The 20,925-nt window shown below is 35.5% G+C and overlaps 1 protein-coding gene across 1 annotated transcript in view; it reads left to right on the top strand.

The window, feature by feature from the left end:
- The window catches only part of CTNNA3 (catenin alpha 3), a 1,859,096-nt gene that overhangs the window by 1,623,334 nt on the left and 214,837 nt on the right, over nucleotides 1-20,925 (top strand). The window contains exon 14 of the mRNA XM_032138296.2: nucleotides 19,152-19,244. Coding sequence (XP_031994187.1) covers nucleotides 19,152-19,244 — 93 coding nt within the window. The remainder of the gene's footprint in view (nucleotides 1-19,151; nucleotides 19,245-20,925) is intronic.

Here is a 20,925-nt window from a genome sequence, read left to right as displayed (position 1 = left end):
CAGCACTAAGCTATAACAATTTGTAAACATTAGAGCGAGAGAGAGTAATAGGAACAGCTTGTAGGGTGTCTAGCAAAACAAACCAAACTGAACACTTTGTAATTAAATTTAACAATTTTATCATACAAATAAAATTATATGTTGATAGGCAAATGTGAACACTGTTTCAATATTCATGAAGTTTTGACTAAAACAGTACACAGAACTTGGGCCATGTTACATTAGCTTCCTAGCGGTGGTAGCCTCATCTAGTTTATGACAGTCCCACCATACCTAGCATACTGTACTTCATACATAGTGGGCAATCCATGAATACCTGCTGAATGTAATCTGTATCTATTTAAAAGTTCTCTGTTTTAAAATTTAATAAAAATCAATATTTTATGTCTTTAAATTTAAAAAGAATAGTGTGGCTGGGCATGGTGGCTCACCCCTGTAATCCCAGCATTTTGAGAGGCAGAGGCAGGATTGCTTGAGCCCAGGAGTTCGAGGTCAGTCTGAGCAACACAGGGAGACCCTGTCTCTCTTAAAAAATAGTAATAATAAATATAAATATAAAAAGAATAGTGTGACACACAAACACAGTCATTGCGGTTAATTCAATTAAACCAAGCTGATGCTTGGTTCAATTAAACCAAGTAGATAGAATATGGCATGCTTTTTCATCTTGCCACATTGATAACAGTGATCCTTTTCCAAAGTAGATCAGCTCTCTCATTGGAAAACTAATTTTGAAACAAAGTCACCTTTTCAGAGACAAATGATTATTACTGGTTTCTGGACAGTGGATGGGAGCTGCAGGGAGAAAAAGTTCTAAGACAGAACAATGTTAGAAAAAAAATTGTTGACATACTAAATTACTTTGAATAGGTGGAAAGATAAGAATATAAGGTGAGAGTTAGAAGGGAAGAAAAGACTATTCCAAAAGAGAAGACAGAGCATAGCTAAAGAGTGCCTGGGACTTATTTTGGTCATGTTGTAAAAAGAATGATTGGTTTTAAGAATAGTATATGTTATTATTAGTTTTCTTTAGCATATACCTTCAGTGTTGTAACTAGGTGGTACTAATCTTGTTCGTCAAGAGGTAGCTTTGAGTAGGTTTTGAAAACAACATTTCAATCTATATATGCATGGCTTGGCCCTGGTGACATCTAAGACTACTGGATAAATCCAAAGTAGTAACAGAGAGGGAGGTTCCTAAAAAAGACAGGACAAAGCAAAGACATAAGGAAAGCTGATGAAATCCAGTAGATGCCGCCTGTACTTATTACAATGATTATTTCTAATTGTTTTATTATTATTTAACTCTGGTATATTTTTAAATAAACTATAGTCAAATTAGTCATATGTAAGAGGAAGTATAGGTACATAATTTTCTTAAATCCTCCATGTTTGACTAGAAGTTGGTCCATGCCAATTCAGTCAGACATAATCAAACATCTGACGGTAACTCTCCCAGGTTACACACCATGGTGGTCTCTCAGCTGTGGTCTCTCTCTTGGGCTGCTTTAGAAGGCGGGCAGGGCCAGAGGCCTGATGATCCAGGCTTCACACTGTATATACGCACACACCAGTTTCATGGTATTATGCCTTACTTAGGATAGCTCCATAGTACGCTTATATAGTTGTCAATAATATTGGCATTCTATAATTTTATTAAAAATGGTTTTACTACTTAAATTACTTTTGAAAATCATTGACTTAAATGAAATTTTTAAAAAGTAAAGAGCCTGCTTTGATATTTCATAAACACTATAAAGTGATAGAAGTATCACATTTGCTGCCATATTGCCAGCCTTATTAATGGTCCTTTCACATTCACATCCATATAGAAAAGCCTACATTTGGTAGCATGCGTACTAAAAGCTGCAGTGTTTCTTGATCTCTAAGTTCTTCTAGTGAGAAGACTCATGAACAAGGTGTCTCTGAACTGAAGCTCATCTTTCGTTACTCAACAACAAAATATGTGGTCCCCTACTGCAAAATGAAGTTCATTTTTTAAAATAGAAAATAAGTTTATATATTAATTGATTAAAAATGATCTTATAGCATTACTACTTCTTTTATGTATTTATTCAACAGAACTTCAGCTATACTATATTATATTAGTAGCATATATAATATAGTATTTTGCCAAACAGTGTTACACTATGTAATGAGTTCATATAGGCATTTCACATTTTTGACAGCATTGAGGCATAAACATTTAATAAAATGCACATTTAAAATATACAATTTAATACGTTTTATTGGCTTATGTATAAAACCCCAAGGCTATCACCATAATCAAATAAGGAACCCATATATCAAACTTAAAAGCTTATTCATACCTCTTCATAATCTGATCACTCCTCCAACCAACTCTCAAATAACCACAGATCTGATTTCTGCCACTACAGATTGATTGGCAAGTTTTAGAATGTTATATAAATGGAATCATGCAGTGATATGGTTTGGCTCTGTATCCCCACCCAAATTTCATGTTGAATTGTAATCCACGCGTGTTAGAGGGGGAGCCTGGTGGGGGATGATTGAATCATGTAGGCGGACTTCCCCCTTGCTGTTCTCGTGATAGTGAATGAGTTCTCACCAGATCTGGTTGTTTAAAAGAGTATAGTGCTTCCCTCTCGGCTCTGTCTCTCCTGCTCCATGTGAAGATGTGCTTGCTTCCCCTGTACCTTCCGCCATGATTGTAAGGTTCCTGAGGCCTCCCCAGCCATGCCTCTTACACAGCCTGTGGAACTGTGAGTCGATTAAACTTCTTTTCTTCATAAATTACCCAGTCTCAGGTAGTTCTTTATAGCAGTGTGATAACAGACTAATACATACAGTATGTGTTTTTATTTAGTTTATTTTACTCAATGTAATTATTTTTAGATCCATAAATATTGTTGCTTTAATCAAATTTATTCATTTTTATTGTTGAATCATATTTCATTAAATGGACATACTATTTGTTAAATAATTCACCTGTTGATTAAGATTTGAGTTGTTCTCCCTACTGGAATATTACAAATAAATCTGCTATGAATATTTGTATACAAGTCTGTGTGAATATGTGTTTCTATTCCTCTTTGGTAAATACTAACAAGTAGAATGATTAGATTCTATGGTGTGTATATGTTTAACATTTAATATGTTAAGAAATACACGGGCATTTAAAAAAAACAATTCTCCACATTAAGTTTGTTTCCTCACTTGTCCTAATTTCTTTGATCAGGACAAATCTGTGTAGAAACAGCACAATGCATTTGCCATGAGCTAGTTTCACAGCCACTTATATCTGACTATGTCTTATACAATGATGTATTCACTTGCTTCTACAAATAGGCCTTTTAGTTTTGGAACTTAAAAATCTCTTTATATACAGAGCATAATTCTTCCTTAGGTGTTGTCCAGATATTTGTTTTATCGCATTCTAGTTTTCTATTTTATATATAAGCTGCCAACTTAAGCTACTTTATTCTAGCAGTGTAGGGAATTCTTATGTCCCATAAAGCAAACTTCAATCCAGTAACCTTGAATAATATGTCCAAAAGTCTAATACAGATCTGAATTACTGTCTTATGGAGCAACACCCCCCTACAGTAATGTGTAATTTCTTTCATTTTTTTTTTAGATCAGTGAAATAGGAGTGTCAATTTTGGACATCCTGCTTATCCTTACATAATATCCATGGCTGGAACACAGCAGGCGTTTTTTGCTTTATTACTGTGCCTAGGATTACTTTGCAAATCTAGCTAGATGAATTTGGTTAGGATTGTTGATACTATACCTGGCAGCTTAACGATTTCTGAAAGTAAAAGACATGGTGTCAGTTTATGTGTATATATATATATATACGCGTATATATATATATATATATACACGCGTATATATATACGCGTGTATATATATATATATTCCCCATTGGGAAGTCAAACCACAACATCTCTTTCCCTCAAAATCTTTGTTATGGAAAACTTTTGTAAAACCACTTTCCAGGACACTGAAAATGTAATACCTAAAATAATGAAGTAACAGCTTTTACAAATCCACAGAACAAAAAAGACCATACAAAACAGGGACTAGCATGGGTCCTTTTTTTATTGCTGACATGTCCTTGAAATGGTACGTTCAACCTTAAGCAGATTTTCCTATAACACTCATTGCTTGTTTCCTTCCTGATGATAAAAGATAGAAAAATGTTTGGTAACAACTTAGAGACAAATCAACTAAAAGAGGAAAAGTCACTTATAATATTCTACAACCCATAGATGATAATTAATAAAATATGTTGATATATTTTCTTTTTCTTTCTTTTTTTTATTTTTGAGACGGAGCCTCACTCTGTCACCCAGGCTGGAGTGCAGTGGGGTGATCTTGGCTCACGGCAACCTCTGCCTCCTGGGTTCAAGTGATTCTCCTGCTTCAGCCTCCCAAGAAGCTGGGATTACAGGCATTTATCCACCACGCCCAACTAATTTTTGTATTTTTAGTAGAGACGGGGTTTCACCATGGTGGCCAGGATGGTCTCGATCTCTTGATCTCGTGATTTGCCCGCTTCAGCCTCCCAAAGTGCTGGGATTACAGGTGTGAGCCACTGTACCCAACCGATATATATATTTTTTTCATTTTATCTTCCTCTTTCTCACACACATACATGGACAATACAAGTTTTAAATAATTAGACTATATATATACATATATGCACACGCATATATATACACACATATATATACATATACACATATATACATACACATATATACACATATACACAAATATACATATATGCACATGTACATATATACACACACATATATACACACACATATATATATATACAGATATTCAGCTAACAATATTTCAAGTGCATTTTCTCTGCTATCAGACATTCTCTGAAACTCTTAATATCTATAGAATAGCATTTTTGGAAAAGAAAAATGAACAAATTTTATGTTAGACTCCCTTTTACTGTCTAGTCTAAGGATAAGATCAAAAATTCGCATATATAGAGTTTATTTGACTATAAAGTTTGATGAAAAAGGTGAGATTTTCCTCACTAAAATAAATTAGAATAGGTCTGATATTATGGCACCGGTGTCCTGATTTTTGATCAGGCATTCAGACATAAGAGTTGAAGGTCAGGGTGTGTTTCTAGCCATCTGCTGCTACTGTTTCTACTACTGCTGCCACCACCATTTTTAGCATTCCCCCATTACTGCTCTTATTATTATTGCATGGTTTCAACCACTTCCCCCCATAGATCAACAAGAGTAATGGTATTGCCACAATTGCCAATGGCATCAGCAATTGCTGTGTGTGAAGAACCCTCACGTCAGCCTACATAGTCCTGCATAAAAGAAGTTTGAAAAGCTGTTTCTAATTTCCTGAGAAGTTAACAATCTATAAGAGATTTGTGATCTAAAATTGTATTCAGCATGTTGAATAAAGGATATGCTGACAATTCAAAGTTTTCTGAAATAGATATTATCTTTCCTGATACCTTGCTAAACCTACCATAAAATTCTAAGGTTAATAAAAATAACTGAAATTTTATAAATCATTAGTCCAATCCTTTCATTTACCACCGAGGAAGCTGAGTTCTCAACAAGTTAAGTTCTTGTTTTAGGTCACAAGATATTAAGGGCAGCATTTGACCTTGAATCTGGATATTCAATCCTAGATATTATGTTCTACCATAGTTCCAGCCTTATTATGTTGGAAGAAGTTTTGCAAGTCACTTACCATAGATTTTCTGTTCCTAATTTGGAAATAGGATATAAACTCACAGCTCTGTCTCAGAGCACATTTAGTAGGTGTGCTTATTTGTAGAGCTTAATTCAAACAGAATTAAAGAAAAAAGAATAACTCAGGAACATTTTGCAGGTCCACTGACACACTTCTATGTGTGCTATAGGTGAAAATTGAATTCATCTCAAGCTTAGTATAACTTAGAGCCAGAGTACCATTCTGGGAAACAAGTAGACTTTCTTTTAGTTGGGTTTTCAAAGACAATGCCTGGTTCAAGTTAGACAGCAGTGAAGCAATGAGGAAGAGTCTCTTTCGTGTTTGCTCCATACACATTGTTTGTTAAAGTCCAGAAATCATATCTGGCAGGGGGAAGAGGGGGTTCAAGGACTTCTCTGCTATTGTGCTGCTGTAAGCCCTTAAATACCTGCCTGCCTTCTCTCTGAGCAGTATATTCATACTGTTCGAAGCCTATTTTCTAGACTTACAAGTTTTGACTGTCTGGTGCCTGCATATATCATACATTTGTAAGTATCAAGCCACATGTTTCATGAAACAAGTACTGGACCCTATTTTGAAGTAGCCCTTTATTAGCTGCATAATATTGGACAGGTTCTGTTAACTGTAAGGCTCAGTTTTCTCAGCTGTGGTATTAAAATGATAACATTCGCCTCCCAGGTTTATTGTTAAGATTAAATGAGAAAATGAATGTGGAGTAACCTGGCACAGTTTTTGTTAATAAATTATATTAAGATCTTAATTAAAAATGATTACCTCACTTTTATGTTCTCAAAGAGAAGAATTTCAAAGATCCTGATTTGAGTCTGGATAGTTCTAATATTTGAACTTTCTAAAAATAAGCTTTCAGCCAAATCTTATTCTTTATGGCTTCATTAGTTCACGTCTTTATTGAAATTTCTGGCTTAAATATTTCTTATGACAGTTTTCATGAATTAGACATGCAGCCCTGGGAATCAGAGCTATGTCACCAAGTCCTATTTGGTGGTTGAATAAGTACAACGATACTGATAATGTCACTTTAATTCATGACCCACTTGCTGATTTGCTGTATGCTTTTCTGCTGTTATTAGCATCATTGACATCTTAGGGGCAGAAGAATGACTGCTTTCAAGCTTCCTGGCATAAAGAATGATTGAGGCTGTAATATGATTTACCCCATGTGATTCTATTATTATTGAGTCATAGAAAGTCCTTATATAAACTTGAGCAATTATGATTATTCTCTGTGATAATCATTATAATTCAGATTCAAACGTAAGGCATCAAATATTTAGATATTTGATGCTTGCTGGCCTGCGAAGCTTCTAGATAGTAACCTAATAGAAACTTGCTTCTTAGAAAATATATGAACAACTAAGGCTCAGGGCTGTGTCTCCTCTGACAGCAATATTCTGTACTCTTAAGATTTACGTGCCCACGGTGTTCTGTTTGGCTACATGTTTCATCATACCCTTTCGTACATTATAGGCTTTTTTTTCCTTTTACTTTAGCATATATTTTTACATTCTGCAACTTAAATTTGTCAAACTGTATTTCAATTATTGTAGTGAGGTCAAATATTCACCTAGGCCTGTTAGTTTTATCCTATGGAATAATTCATATTCTTTTTTTTGTTTGTCTTTTGATGGCACCTCTCTCTGTTGCCCAGGCTGGAGTACAGTGGTGCAGTCTCTGCTCACTGCAACCTCCACCTCCCGGGTTCAAGCAATTCTCTTGCCTCAGCCTCCTGAGTAGCTAGAACTACAGGCACCCACCACCATGCCTGGCTAATTTTTATATTTTTGAGTAGAGACAAGGTTTCACCATATTGGCCAGGCTGGTCTTGAACTCCTGACCTCGTGATCCACCTGCCTTTCATATTCTTAACATGTTGGAAAAGGGAAAAATGGTTTATAAAACATAAAAGGATTTATATTCTGTTTTAGAAAAAAAGTCATTTGGATTTTGATAGGATTGCATTGAATCTATAGATCACTTTGGATAATATGAACATTTTAACAATGTAAGTCTTCCTGTTCATAAACATGAGAATTTTTTTCTGTTTATTCGTATCTTCTTTTATTTCTTTAGGCAATTTGTTTGTTTGTTTTGTTTTGTTTTGTTTTTTTGTTGTTGTTCGTTTGTTTTTGTTTTTGAGATGGAGACTCGCTCTGTCGCCCAGGCTGGAGTGCGGTGGCACGATCTCGGCTCACCGCAAGCTCTGCCTCCCAGGTTCACGCCATTCTCTTGCCTCAGCCTCCTGAGTAGCTGGGACTACAGGCGCCTGCCACCACGCCTGGCTAATTTTTTTTGTATTTTTAGTAGAGATGCGGTTTCACCATGTTAGCCAGGATGGTCTCAATCTCCTGACCTCATGATCCACCCGTCTCGGCCTCCCAAAGTGCTGGCATTACAGGCATGAGCCACCGTGCCTGGCTGGCAATGTTTTATAGTTTTCAGTGTTCAAGTCTTTTATCTCTTTGGTTAAGCTTACTTTAAAATATTTTAATTTTTCTGATAATATTGCAAGTTGGACTATTAATTTTGTTTTTTTATAATTTGTTATTGTGTAGAAACACAACTGATTATCTTGCCTTTGTATTGTGCAACTTTACTAAATTATGAGTTCTAACAGTATTTTGGTGAAATTTTTACGTTTCTACATATAATATTACCTGCAAACAGAGATAATTTTATTCTTCCTTTCTGATATGTGTGCCTTTCATTTCTTTTTCTTGCCTAACTGCTCTGGTTAGGATTTCCAGTTCTATGTTGAATAGAAGTAGCAAAGATGGGTATCCTTGCTTTGCTTCTGATCTTAGAGACAAAGCTTTCAGTTTTTCACTATCATATTAGCTCTAGGCTTTTAATAAACAATTCTAAAATTCACTTAGAACTACAAAAGACTCTGAGTAGTTAAAGCAATCTTGAGAAAGAAGAACAAAGCTGGGAGGCATCATACTACCTGGTTTCAAAATATATTATAAATCTATAGTAATTAAAACAGTATGGTACTGGCATAAATGAAGAACTATAGACCAACGGAAGAGAATAGAGAGCTCAGAAATAAACCTAAGTTCACAGTCAACTGAGCTTCAACAAGGGTGCTAAGAATACTCCATGGTGAAAGGATAGTCTCTTCAACAAATGGTGTTGAATATCGACATGCAAAAGAATGAAATTAGACCCTTATTTTACACCATACACAAAATAAAATAAAAATAGGTTAAAGACTTCTACCTGAGACCTGAAACTGTAAAACCCTTGAAGAAATCATGAGGGAAAAACTTTATGATGTTGGTCTTAAAAATGACTTTTTTGACCAAAACCACAAACAACAAAAGCAAAAATAGACATATTACATCAAACTAAAACCTCTCTGCACAGCAAATGAGACAGTCAACAAAATGAAAAGGCAATCTATGGAATGGAAGAAAGTGTTTATAAGACATAGATCTCACAAGGAGTTAATATCCAAAACCCATAAGAAACTCAACTCAGTAGCATAAAAAGAAATAACCCAACTTAAAAATGGGGAAAGGACATGAATATGCATTTCTCCGAAGAAGACATACAAATTGCCAACAAGTGTATGAAAAAAATGCTCAACATCACTAATCATCATGGACATGAAAAAAAAAACACAGTGAGATATCAGTTCACACTTCTTAGGATATGTATTATCAACAACCACAGAAAAGATAAGTGTTGGTGAGTATATGAAGAAATTGGAGCCTTGGTACTCTGTTGATGGGAATGTAGAATGGTACAACTGCTATAAAAAATAGTATGGAGGTTTCTCAAAATTAAAAACAGAACTACTATATGATCCAGCAATCCTACTTCTGGTTATATGTCCCAAAGAATTGAAATCAGGATCTCAAAGAGATATCTGGACTCCCATGTTTATTTCAGCATTATTCACAATAGCCAAGATGTGAAAACAATCTAAATGTCCATTGACAGATGAATGGGTAACTAAAATGTGATAAACTTATAAGATGGAATATAATTCAACCTTTAAAAAAAGGAAATCAGTCATATGCAACAACCAGGGTGAACCTTGGGGACATTATTCTAAGTGAAGTAAGCCATTAGCAGAAAGGCAAATACTGCATGATTTAGATATATGAGGTATCTAAAGTTTTTACGCTCCTAGAAACCATGAGCAGAATGGTAGTTGTCAAGCTGAGGGGAGGGGAAATGAGGAGTTGCTGCTCTAAAGGTATGAAATTTCAATTATGCAAGATAAATAAATAAAGATCCTGCTATACAGCATTGTGCTTATAATTAGCAATACTGTGTTATTCACTTAAAAATTTGTTAAGTGGGTAGATTTCATATTAAATGTTAATACAATACTGATAATAATACTGTAAAGAACAATAATAACAAAATAGTGGGATGCTAATGGTTCCTGGAGGCAGTTTTGAATTATATTTTAAAAGATTGTAAGAAGAAAAGTCACCAATTCTCGATTTTGACAAATAGAGACATACATCTTATTTGCATCTTTGTTTATTCTTCCATTGCATTCACTCAATAAAATATGTATTTACTGAGCACTGACTCTGTGCCAGGCACTGTTAGACACTTGGGTTATAAAACTGAGAATAATACTAGATATCTTCTCTCTCTAGTGGCTATAACAGAAAGATATGTGTATTCAGGAGATTAACCCTATTTTGAATTGATATGATGAATTAGAGTGGACTATGTTTCAATCAACTGAACTCAACAGATTTACCAAATCTTCACTAGCTCTGAGATCTCTCAGTGTTGAGGAGATGTTTGATACAGCCTAATGTTTGTCATAGCCTTATTATGTTTTCAGTTTAAGCATCAATTCATAAAAACTGAAAATTCAAAGGATTTACAAAAATTATCAATTTTACTTACTTCTCATATTCATTATAAAGGTCAAGGAATTTAAGCATAGGAAAAGTCTTAGATTTGCCTAACAAAAAACAACTAATTTTGTTATGATACCCAAGTATCCTAACTTCAAGTTCCATTAATATCCCACCATAACACAAGCCTACCAGCTTTCTGATGATATAAGAATATCTTCCCAGTTTTTCCTCAGATGCTTTACACTCGTTCCTCTCTTCTGCCTGACACAACCCAGGAAATTTTTTCATCTCTAACCACTCAACTTCTGTCTCAAATCATATAATTCTATGGAATATCTTTCATCTCCATCTAATATTCTTACCCTTTATCTCTCTTGAGGTCAAGGATTGTGTTTTATTTCCTTCAAGATTCCCAGTATCTAGCACAATAGTTCATGTCTACATACAGCCGTGCCGTGCATGACAATGTTTCATTCAGTGATGGACTGCATATAGGACAATGGTCCCATAAGAAGGCTATAATAGAACTGAAAAATTCCTATCACCTAATGACATTGTATTATTCGTTCTCACATGGTTATAAAGAACTACCTGAGACTGGGTAATTTATAAATAAAAGAGGCTTAATTGGCTCACAGTTCCACAGGCTATACAGGAAGCATGGCTGGAGGGGCCTCAAGAAACTTACAATCATGGCAGGAGGTGAAGGGGAAGCAGGCACATCTACAGGATAGGAGGTGGAAGAAGAGAGCCAAGAAGGAGATGCTGCACACTTTTAAATAGATCTCGTGAAAACTCACTCACTATCATGAGAAGAGCAAGGAGGAAATCTGACCCCATGATCCAATCACCTCCACCAGATACCTCTGTCAACACTGGGGATTACAATTCGACATGAGATTTTGTCCAGAACACAAATCCAAACTATATCAGATGCCATAGCCATCTTAACATCGTGACACAACACCTTACCTTTTCTATGTTTAAATATGTTTAGATACACAAATATTTACCACTGTGTTACAGCTGCCTATAGTATTCAGTACAGTAACATGCCATACAGGTTTGTAGCCTAGGAGCAATGGGTTATACCATGTAGCCTGGGTGTGTAGTAGGTTATACCATCTATATTTAAGTATACTCTATGATATTTGCACAGTGACAAATTCATATAATGACACATTTCTCAGGATATGTCCTGATTGTTAAGCAACACGACTGTATATGTAAGACAATAGAATATGTTAGTTGAGTTAACTTGAGTTGATTATATAATCAAGCAAACTTAGATTAGCACTGGATATCTTTAGATAATCTCATTATGAATAAAAGATAAAAACAAGTTCAGCAGAATGAAAGCAGCTTATTAAATTCTGGTATTAAGATGACAAACAAATGATAGAATTTCCTTTTTTAAGGCTAAATAGTATTTCACTATTATATATATACATATATATATTCACATATACATATATATGTGTATATGTTTTTGTGTATATATATATATATATATATATACACCTAGGTTGCTTCCGTCTCTTAGCTATTGTGAACATGGAAGTGTAGACATCTCTTAGGCATATGGATTTGAATTTTTTTTTTTTTTTTAGACAGAGTCTCATTCTGTCACCCAGGCTACAGTGCAGTGGCATGATATTGGCTCACGGCAATCTCCGCCTCCCGGGTTCAAATGATTCCCTTGCCTCAGCCTCCCAAGTAGCTGGGATTACAGGCATACGCCACCACACCCTTCTAATTTTTTGTATTTTCAGTAGAGACAGGGTTTCACCATGTTTGCCAGGCTGGTCTTGAACTCTTGACCTCAGGTGATCCACCCTCCTTGGTCTCCCAAAGTGCTGGGATTACAAGCACGAGCCACTGTGCCCAGACCATTTTGAATATTGTTTTCACACAAAAAAGGAGATAGATTTGTTAATTAGAATTTAATCGTTTCATAATGTTAATATATACTGTTGTAAACATCACAGTATGCTACATAAATATATAATACATGCAATTATCAATTAAAAATTTAAAAAATAAATTTTAAAAAAGACTGCAAGCAAGTTTGTAGTTTTATTTTCATACATTTTCTGATCTCTTCTTCCAGTAGTCTGGTTAAGATTAAAATGTCTTCTCTCTTTTGTCTTGTAAACATAATGCTATTATATGGGATATGACTTTCAGTTTACATACTTATTTGCAAGTAAATTTAGTTTTAACTTATCTCATGGGAAATTTCAATATAGTCATTCTTGGGCCTTCCCTTACTCCTGCTGCCTATGTTGTGCCAAGTGAGCCAAAATTCTTGAGCAGTAGTTCTCAAACGGGTGATTCCTAAGCCCCTAAATTTCCAGGGGATATTTGGTAATGTCTGGAAACATGTTTAATTATATCTCATGACTTGAGAGGGTCCAAATGTGTGTGGTAGATAGAAGCTAGGGTTGGTGCTAAACTTCTTACAATACACAAAACAGATTCTCACAACTAGAATTATTCAGATCAAGATGTCAACAATGCTAAGACTGAAACACTTCTCCTGAGGCTAAGTCTGTCTCTGGAGGCTTGGGCTGCATCAAGACATCAGGAAGTCTCACCGATTCTGTCATTTACCCACACTGGTTGCCAATGAGACATCCATTGTCCCAGCCCATGTAGCCCTTTCAGGTCTACCACTGTTTCCATGACAAGTTTGTGGCACGGGGCTATGGTGAGACTTGGAACACTGGTCTGGGCTTACTGGATGACATTTTCTCTGAAGTCTTTTTATATCCATATTGGATTGTCAAGGAGTAGGGCAAGTTACTACTGATTATGGAATCATAAACTTTTTAGTCCTCCACATCTGAGAATCTCTTCTGAGCTTATGGAAAACCTTTCTCTACACAAAATCTCATCTCTAGTTTCCATAGGAATTTTTAAAAATTCAAGAATCTTTGCATATACTTTTCTTTAGGCAAGGAGTTATTGATTCAATGCTTATTAAAGACAGAAGGCAAAGGATTAAACATTCTCCACAGCTCAAAAATGTTCCCATGATTTTCTGGTGAAATTGATCAATAACAAAACTTGTCAGTAATTAAATTGTTTGTTCCTTTATTCACCTAAGGAATAGAAAAATTGAGACATACTATGTGCCATTTCATGTTCTCAGGGTGGAGAACAAGACAAACAACATCCCTATTTTCATGTAAGTTAAGTTCTAGTGGGGATAAGATAAAAAATGTATCCCACCTGCCCCAAAAAAGAAAAAAATGGAGAAAAAATATAATTTTAGGTGAAAATCATGAAAAATGACCTAAAGAAAATATGTAGACTAATATAATAAATAAATGAAATGGGGAAAAGTGTTAACTTTAGTTAGACTGGCCAGCGGAGACTTCTCTGAATAGAGAGCATCTGAGCTCCCATGCCGAGAAGGACCCAGTCTGCAAGAAGGGGTAAATAGAAAGACACAAAGAGCCTTAAGTGGAAAGTGCTGACAAGTGGGACATGTTTGAGGAGGAGAAAAGGAGTCAGTGTAACAGAAATGTCACTGATTTCTCGAATATTTATAAGGTAGAGTGCCAGTCTCATGGTCAAAGGTGTGGGGCAAGAACTTTAGTGTGTGTTTGTGTGTGTGTTAAACAAGGGCCATGTCTTAATTTTCTTTATTTTGGCATTGTGTCATTGATATATTTTTATTTCTTAAATGTATTTTAATTCTGATCTCTCCATTTTGACATTGCAAAATCATCCTACGTTACCACCTCAGCTGGAATGAAAACACTGAACATGTGACATTAGCCTCCTGCTTGGGATGGACATTTATAGCGTGTTTCCTAAGAGCTTCTCTGAGTGCGAGACCACTCCTGACATTACTGTGGTGGTTATTTGATTTTAGTAAGTCAGTGAAAGCTAGCCAGTGAATTATATTTATAATAAGTCATGTGTATGATTTAGAATTCAAACATAATTCTGAGAAGAAGCCAAGCATGACTCCTGTTTTCCACAATATTTTTAATACTTTTTATTTCTTCTTTATTTTCTTCCTGTGTGTTTTTTTCTTTCTTTAAAATTTAGCAACCACGAATTTCTTTTTTGTATTTTAATATTAAATATTTGTAAAATCTGCGCAAGTGAATTTTTAATTGTAATAATGCCACCTGTTTCATTAGGGATGCTGAAAGAATTAGTGAGATAATGTCTATAGGAAGGATTGAACTCCTTGTGGGAAAAAGGATATATATATGAAATGTACGGTGACCCTGAAGTCTTAATGTATTACTACTATGTCACTGCTGTCCTGGCTTCTATGTAAACACCTCAGCCTGAATGTTTTCAACTTCAACTTCTATATTTGTTTTTGGCTTCTTTTGCATGAATCAAGTGAGATAGCAACAGTAATGATAATCTATAATATTCATAAACAATATTAATAATTCAGTATTTCCTAGTCACTGAATAATGTTCTAGTCCATCATCTTGTTTTATCTTTACAATAACCCTAAAAATTAGGTAGTATTTGTGCTATCTTATGGGTGAAGAAACTAAGCCTATTCCAAATCACTTTTGGGCTGCCTAAGGAAGACTCCATAATAAGCCAGAGGTAAAATAGGAAATATGAAATATATCTCCACAATTCTGATATGAGAAATAACATTAATGTCTGCATTGATTAACACTTTTTCTGAAAAAATGGGCTCTCTTCATCTTGGTCTGGTTTAGAGACAGCCCAGCTTAAAGAAGACAAATTATTTCCATCATCCCCAAGAATCATGCTAGAGTGAATCTTTGCTGAGGCCAGTTTAAGAGATAATTTCACTCTTAGACATGATTAAAGTCCAATTAAAAGAGATCTCTTACATGGAGTTTAGAAGAAAGCAGTGCATGGGTAATTATATTAAACCCTGTTTAGCACAATGATATTAGATAATCAAACTCAGGTAACTGTAACTAGAAACAACTAGTAAATGTACTATGTCAACCCAAAATAATGTCTGTGTAGACTCTAAAGGACAAAAACATGGGCTTATCCAAAGTCCCAAATCAAAAATAAATTTGGAGTATAATGGATTAAAATTATTAAATTTGGAATAAAGGTGATTAAAATTTGGATAAATTTACATAAATGTTTAATAAAAATATAAAGGCGTATATTGGGATGAGGTATAAGATAGTGGAGAAAGAAGAGGAAAAGCAACAAACAGAAATAAACTTTTGCCACAATCCAGCTATGTCTGTGGGCTAAGCTCTTACCCAAAGCATCTTAGTATAATTGAGCCTCACAACAACTTTTGGGATTAGGTATTATTATCCAGATTTTATTCTGAGGGAACCAAACTTTAAAAGAGAACACATATTGCCCGTAATCACTCATTAGAGGACCATAACTCAAATTCAGGTCTGCATTACTCAATATTATAGGGCCTTTCTAATATATGACACTACCTCTAAGATAGTTAATCTTTCACAGAATGAAAATTGATTAGAAACACACACACACACACACACACACAACTTCCAGATGTTTACCAGATAGGTAGAAGCAGAATATTTTAAGAAGGCATGATCTAGGGTACTCTATCATCCCTCCTTTCCCACCCCTTTTTTTTCTTTTTTTTTTTTTTTTTGAGATAGAGTTTCACTCTTGTTGCCCAGGCTGGAGTGCAATGGCGCGATCTCCGTTCACTGCAACCTCCGCCGCCTGGGTTCAGGCGTTCTCCTGCCTCAGCCTGCCGAGTAGCTGGGATTACAGGCATGTGCCACCATGCCCAGCTAATTTTGTATTTTTAGTAGAGACAGGATTTCTCCATGTTGGTCAGGCTAGTCTCGAACTCCTGACCTCAGGTGATCCACCCGCCTTGGCCTCCCAAAGTCTTGGATATTTATTGTTTCTATTATTTGTGTTTAGTGCTGAAGGAGTTAATGTATTGCCCTCAAAATCATTAGAGTACTCCTTCCTCTCTCTTAGTTTCCACTTAAACGGTAGCATTTTGTATTTAACTATTTATTTTCACAATACCATCCAACACCATGCCTTACAGAATGTGAAATGCTGCCAGCAAGTGTTTTGAACACTTCTCCACTGATTTTGTTCATGAAAAGAAGAGGTCAGTTTTTGTAGCTTTGCAAGAAAACTATTAGTCCTGTGTTAAACCAAAGAAAAACACGGAAGTATGTGGGCGTAAATGGTAGGCTTATTTCTTCCCACAGCATCCTCAACAAAAATGGCACTTGTGACTTCTGATAGCAGCAATTGTTCTTAGTTTGTTACTTTATTTGGGGGTTGAATAAACTATAGGAGTGGATGATGAAGTTATTTGTCATTGCATGATAGGATAAAACCCAAGTAATAAACTACAGACATTTATAAGAAACAGATCACAGTAGGGACACCAGACAGCCTTCAGTTGCAAAACAACAGGGCACGAGAAGAGAATTTGATTAACTGAATTTGTTCAAATGTTATAGGGCCTGGTGATATAACAAGGAGGGAAATTGCAAAGATGCTTTCTCAAGAATACTGTGACAAGAATACACAAAATGGCTAATAATGAGATATATGATTGTATAGAAATTACATAGTAATGAACTTGTGCTATTAATACCTAAGAAGAAAGAATAAATTGTCCTAAGATAATAGCTGCATGTAGTTGCAGCAAAGAAGGATTGCAAAGAGATCAACATAGAGATAAAAAATAGCACATTGAAGGCTTTGGCGAGAGGGGGAATGTTAATATCTGATAGGAATTGGTTGAAATAAATGCAAAATGCTCTTCTGCAAAGGGATGGGTATTGCTCAGTGCAAGTGTGTGAGAACAAAGAAAGTGCTGTTTAAAGATCTATGAGATGAGAAAAAATCTGAAGCCATTAATGAATAGGAAATTGGTAGTTTTGCTCTATAATATGAGCTAATCATCAAATGTCCCCATCTCTGGAGTGCTCCCAAGGGATGCAAGGCTACTGGCAACCCTGAAAATAAACAGAATATCTGTGTGTAAAGCAAGGTTTAAGGCAAACCAGAGCTAGTCTAAGGAGACGGGCTCTGCCCATTTCCAGTCTTCAACAGCCATATGTGCATGAAAGATGCTGGCCCAAGGACATCTTCTACTTCGTTTTTGGTTGTTTTCTATGAAACCTAAATACTTATTTTCTGGGCTTGTCACCAGGATTTTGTAGCAAAGGAATCATACAGAGTGGAATAGTGGACACTGGAGACTCAGAAGCAGGGAGGATGGGAGAGAGGTTAGGAATAAAAAACTACATATTGGGTTCAATGTGCACTACTTGTATGAAGAGCTCACTAAAATCTCAGACTTCACATTTATGCAATTCATCTGTCTAACCAAAACCCACTTGTATCCCCAAAGCTATTGAAATAAAAAAATACATTAAGTTGAGACCTTGTGCACTAAAACAAATACTAGGCTAATTCTAGTTAAGCACTTTGACTTGTATTTGCAAAAATGACAAGGAAGACATGTCTTTGCCTCACAGAATAGACAGTTCAACAATTAGCTGCCTAATTCAGCAATGATATATGAAAGTATGATGATCATTATGGCAAATAAAGTAGAGGGGGCTAGGAAACACTTGGCAGGGAATCCAGCCCAGTCTAGAGGATTCCTGAGCAAGACACCTCCCTGAGAAAGAGGCACTTAAGCTGAAATTGAAAGAAGGAATGGAAGTTAGCTAACTCTTTATAATAGACACTGAATTTCAAGTTGAATTATTTATTAAGTCCCTAAAATTTTAATTTCTTGATAATTTCTGGTGGCATTTTGATGATATATGATTTTAATGATGATTATCTAATGCATTTATCAACTGTAAGCATCTTGGTTTGCAGTAACCACATAGTGGGTAGCCAAATTGCTATTCACTGAAATAAAATTTTCCTTGTGATCATTTTTTTGCTTTCTTTTTCTCTCACAATTTATTGGGATATAATTCATATACCATAAAAGTCACCATTTTGAAGTATAAAACTCAGTGTTTTTTAGTATATTCAGAAGGGTTTGTGATCATTCCTACTCTCTAACTGCAGAACATTGTTACATCTCAAAGAGAAACCACATACCCATCAGCTGTCGTTGCCCATTTCCCCTTTCCCCTAGCACCTAGCAACCACTAATTAAATCTCTATCTCTATAGAGTTGCCTGTTGTAGACATTTCATGTAAATGGGATCATACAATATGTGGCCTTTTGTGGCTGGCTCCCTTCACTTAGGATGATGTTTTCAAGGTTCACCTGTGTTGTGGTGTCTATCAGTATTTTGCTCCTTTTTATGGCCAAATTATATTCCATTGTACACATATACCACATTTTGTTTATCCATTCATCAGTAGGTATACATTTGTTTTCCCTTTGTTAGCTATCATGACTGATGCTCCTGTGAACATTCGTGTATATGTATTTGTGTGGAAATATGCCTTCGTTTCTCTTGAGTATATAACTGGGAGTGAAATTGCTGGGTCATATGGTAACTCTATGATTACCCTTTTAAGGTACTGCCACGTTGTTTTCCAAAGAAGAAATGCTTTTACATTCCCACTAGCAATGTTTTGCTTTCTTTTTATAGACCCCAGAGGAACTGGAGGATGTTTCTGACCTCGAAGAGGAACACGAGGTCCGCAGTCACACCAGCATTCAGACCGAAGGGAAAACTGATAGGGTATGTCACTTCAACTGGTGGGAGAACCATGTACTGTGTCACTGAAGGCTGTGCCCTCCCTTTGTCAATCTAGGAAGCCTCTAATGGGTGGGACTTCTGGATCTGGAGCTAGTTCTGTGAAGCACATGGAGAAAAGCCTTAGCATTAAGGGAAACCACATGAGGGAAATTATTTTCCTCTATCTTGAGAGCTCACAGTAAGTCAATTTTAGGTCATGTAGTGAATCACTCCATACTACTTTTGATCTTATAGGAGTCATGGGAATATAAAAGTGAAATATGTACATGTTTGCTTAGAGTAGAAAAAAGAAATGAAGAAGTTGTAAATATACTCCAAAATTTTAGTGGAAAAGACAACTTGTCTGAGTCAATAATCTACTTTTCTTTCTCTACAATAACTTCTCCTGTGCCTGCCCCCAAACACATACACACACACACACCCAACCACCACCACCACCAGCACCACCACCGCCACCACCACCACCACACAACTCCAAATATGTTAATTCTAATTTCTGAATTACTCTGAGATATTGTACTTCACTTTACTCCCACCCAGTGCCTGGGTATCTGTGAAAGTTTGGCATCCTAGCCACTTATAGCTTGCAACTATAGACCAGACAACAAACCTTGGATCTGAAACCCACGTAGTATGGCATGGTGCTTAAGGCTTCCTGGGAATGCCTGCGAATCTGCCACCTCCTTCTGGAGTGTTACTTGAGAAAGTCAATTAGCTTTTCTGTACCTCAGTTCCCTCATTTGTAAAGCAGAGATACTAATAGTATCCTTCATATGAGGATTACTGTGGGAATTAACTGAGTCAACTAGCAGAGCACTTATATGGTGCCTAGTTCACAGTAACTTCTCAATAACTGTTAGTTACTATTATTCATAGTAGTAATAGCAGCAGCAACAATAGTATGATTATCACGATCATCATTATTAGTATTATTATTAAGTTAGTTAAATTCAGTGACATAAAATTTGGAGATGGAAGCAAATTCCTAACCTTTCCCTCTGTTTTCTGGTCTCTTATGCATCTATCTGATGTTGAAACACTTATATCGAAAGGCTGGTGCATACTCTGTTTTTGTAGACATATTGTCATACAAGCTCCGCAGAAACATTTCAAGCAAAGACCTGTTTGGTTAACTCCATGTCACAATGCATGTTAGTGCACATTTCCTTAAATAAAAATGTTGATATTCCTTACATGTTTTGATATTCTATTGTAATCTATGGCTTGTGGAAACTGATTTGAAAAAAAAAATGAAAAATACAAACTTCAGTCTTTACCAAATTTTACCTATAATCCTTTCGAATTCTATTCCCTAAGAATGGAAAATAAGATAAATACACTGAAAAATATCTAATTTTAAACAGATGCAGAGAGTTAGATTCTGTTTCTACTATTCTTTTTGATTGCCTTTTTAAAATCCCACAACATATTATGTAAAATATTTTGTTTATCTATTTCACATATGTGAAATGAATGTTTAAAAAGCTATCTCGTTAGAGCTTAACTGTATCTTTTTATTCACAATAATATCTTGCATCTACATATTTGTTTTTACAGTGTGCTATTTTCTCATTTACTATAAAATACAGAAAATATGGTAAAACATAATATGGGAAAGGATAAATTTGGGAAAGTTCCATGTTTTCAGACATTCAGATTACCT

This window comes from Hylobates moloch, unplaced genomic scaffold (assembly GCF_009828535.3).
Source record: "Hylobates moloch isolate HMO894 unplaced genomic scaffold, HMol_V3 SCAFFOLD_3, whole genome shotgun sequence".
Lineage (NCBI taxonomy): Eukaryota > Metazoa > Chordata > Mammalia > Primates > Hylobatidae > Hylobates > Hylobates moloch.
Note: the sequence above shows the minus strand (reverse complement) of the source record. Positions and strands in the feature narration are given on the sequence as shown.